General features: G+C 40.3%; 1 protein-coding gene across 1 annotated transcript in view; it reads right to left on the bottom strand.

Annotated features, from left to right (window-relative positions):
• Positions 1-2619, bottom strand: part of LOC101847820 (cysteinyl leukotriene receptor 2) — an 80828-nt gene extending 78209 nt beyond the window's left edge. Inside the window, exon 1 of the mRNA XM_005097963.3 lies at positions 553-2619. Within this exon, the coding sequence (XP_005098020.1) occupies positions 553-597 (45 nt within the window). The 5' untranslated portion in view covers positions 598-2619. The remainder of the gene's footprint in view (positions 1-552) is intronic.
• Between the last annotated feature and the right edge of the window lie 678 nt (positions 2620-3297).

Here is a 3297-nt window from a genome sequence, read left to right as displayed (position 1 = left end):
GAGGAGGAGGAGGAGGAGGAGGAGGAGGAGAAGGAGAAGGAGAAGGAGAAGAAGAAGAAGAAGAGGACTTGCAAAATAGAAGAATTAGTACGGATTTAGATAATTTGTGGCTTCGAATATGGCCATAATAATCCAATTCTAATAAAGAAAAGTTTGTCACATTATAAGAATTTAAAAGCTTTTAATCCGCTTGTGGATGTGTGCAGCTTACGGGCTTTGATTCGCAAAGCCTCATAGTGTGCTCTGCCGTACGCTGTCAAAACGTTTTTTTCTTACTCAGGGCAGTTTCAAGAAATCTACGATTTTTCTATTTTGTTATATGTAACCACTTTTGCACTATACATCAACGCTTGATCTAACACCGTGAAGAAAATGTTATTCTTAATGCTCAACGAAATATTATACTATAAGAAAGCCGAAATTCGGTGATTTCTCGAAACTGCTGTGATTAAGAAAAAGGCGTTTTGTCATCGGACGACAGCGCTGCCCTCTGTGCTCGCTGATTTCTAGTTGGGTGTGTTAGAAGCCAGTGTAAAAAGAAAGACAACTCACCGTTTTCAGCTCGGCCATTGTCAAGTCCACTTGGTCGTCGTCCATTTTGAAAAGTTCCCCACTGATAGGTGACCAAGTTGGCAGTGTGTGTTGATCCTAAATAAAGGCGACCAGTAGATCCACTTTTTGGAGGTTCCCTCTCCCAGTAGGAAAATGAATCCAGTTAGTGGCGGATGGAGAGTGTTTATGGTACTTGTCGGTTGTTGTTGTTTTTTTGCCTCAGACTTTTGAGTGCCTCTTCTTTTCGTTTTCCCAATTCTAGATTCGATTGTGTTGTGTGAGAGATTCGAGAAAGTTGTAATCAATCGTCAGACACTGAACATTTCAGTTTCTGATTGAACAAAAGAACTTATTTTTAAACACATGCACCCTTGTAAAGATTAACTGAAGTCTCCAACGGCTTATCGAAAAAAATCGATTCAACTTGGTGGGCAGTGATTCGATGATGAGCGACAGCTGATAAACTCACAATTGTTCTTGCGTTTTCCAAGACCAGAACAGCCTTGCTTTCCGTTGAGGAAATCCCAGACAAAAAAAACAACGCAAGGTTTTGTTGTCCAAGAGAAGCGCCACCTTCAGGTCTGGTCTCAGCAACCTTCCTACTCCGAGGTTTGAAGGTTTTAACCCTCTCTACGTCCTTCCAAATTCAAAAGTGAATTTCCAAAAAGAAAGGTGCTCCCCAACACAGAGGCATGTGGGCCGACGTGTTCGCTTTTGCCTTTGACAGGAATTTGGACGAGGGTCATCAATCCTCCGGTTTCTGCACGTTACCACTAATTTCTCACAGAAACCCCCAACTTTGTCTTCCCAAGAAAATAGCTTTCACTTGAAAATGAAGTTTGGGGTTTGAAAATCACAATACATTTTCATCAGAAACTGTCGTCATAGTTTGGTCAAGTAAGTGCCACGTATGTCTAGAAGAGGGTCGAAATCAATGACGTGTTTGTAAGATGAGACTTGTTTATCCAGAAGTAATTTCTACCTTACAATATGTTCTTGAAACTTGAACCCCATTCAATAATATAATCCGGCCAAAAAAACAGCCTATAAAATAGCCTCTATGAAGGAAACACAATATTTCTTGACACGTTTTTCGCTAAAATTGAAGGATTGAACTTTCTGATAAATTTTCTTTTTGAAAGAATGCAAAAACACCGTCAGAATTGAACAAGTATATTCTACAATATCTTCTTCTTGAAAATGTGTAGACACTGAGGGGATGAATAATATCTCTGAACGCTTAGTGTACAACGACGAACAATCCCAGAAAGCCGACCAGGAGCACAGGAAAGGTTCCACAATCAAGAACACAGCAAATTGTCACAACAAGGTTTGCTGGGAGGGAATACAATGAGACGCTACGTTGATAACAGTTTACTTGATCAAAGAATGTGAATAATGAGTCTGCTAAAGATTGATTATTTGTTCCAAAACACAACTATATTTATACACATCGTAGGTTAGCCAATAGTATGGGTTTAAATGCTGTGTTTCAGAGATTTCCTGGGTGAAAGAAAGCTAATCGTTTTGATTAAAACATCACAAACAACACTTGTTCTTGCACGTACTAGGAGGGTCATCCTGAAATCGCCCAGTAAAAAAAAATAAGTTATTAATTTTGCAAAAAATGCAAACTTTTTTTCTCTCTTTTTGCACAGACAGCGAAGGAAGACAGGAGTCCAGGGGGATAACAGTGTTTATCCCAACAGCGCCCACTTCTCTTCCATCGGTGAAATCACAAACTAACCTCGACTCGATTTTCGCTTTTCAAGTCATCATACGCAACTGACAAACAGTGCGGCGACAACGCGATGATGCGAAATGTTCGTCGTCTCTTCGTCTTACTTGAGACAAGAAGAAGAAGGAAACAATGAACAACCACTCAGCGATGTAGCCAGGTCACAGTACAAGTACAAGTGTGAATCAAGGTGGGCACGGAGTCCTTTGTCTTCAGTGCTTTTCTGTGTGTGAAGACGCGCAGAGAAGCCAAGAAATAAATAATGATTTGGTTCTTTTAAGGTATCCGGATCCTCAGAGTTGGTTCCTTCCTTCAGATCCTTTTGAGTTTACTGAAAAAGAAACGAGACAGGCCATTTCAATGTGATGATATGACAAGGTAATAATGTCTAGCAAATCAATACGTACTGTACTCAGAAAAATTGCCAGCGGAGATTGCAATGTCGCCGAGGACTTTGTATTCAAGACTTTTGTTGGTTTTGACAAAGACAAAAACAACCCACCAAAGAAACAGAGACAGATGAAAGAATAATAATGTTGAAAACGTCAGTGTGTGCTCTCTTCCTGTTTTGTTAAGAGGAAAGGGATGAGTGTTTGAGAGATAACAAGGCACGGGTTGGGGGGGGGGGGGAGGGGAGGTCCAAGAGGGCGGGGTTTTTTGTTTAAATAAAGAGGAGGAGGGAGGGGGAGTGGGTGCAGGGGCAGGAGTGTTTTTGAGGGAAAAGGGGGGGGGGGTGAGTCGCGTTGAGACACTTTCAAAATGTTAACTTTAGACTGAAATATCTCATCTCTTACAGGAATTAAAGAAAAAAAACCCAAACCAAACAAAGGATAGCACCAAAAGGGAAAACAGTTTTTATGTGGTCTGTTCCAGTTTGTGATTTTGGTTAACCTGTTTATTTTGATACCTATTGCAATGGTTTGACATTTAATTTTGGAACATTGTTAAATAAGAAAGGGAAAAAAACCCTCCGCACTTTTCTTTGTGGTCATAGTAAAAAAAGAAAA

This window comes from Aplysia californica, unplaced genomic scaffold (genome assembly GCF_000002075.1).
Source record: "Aplysia californica isolate F4 #8 unplaced genomic scaffold, AplCal3.0 scaffold00169, whole genome shotgun sequence".
NCBI classification, from domain to species: domain Eukaryota; kingdom Metazoa; phylum Mollusca; class Gastropoda; order Aplysiida; family Aplysiidae; genus Aplysia; species Aplysia californica.
This window is presented reverse-complemented; position numbering and strand designations above follow the sequence as displayed.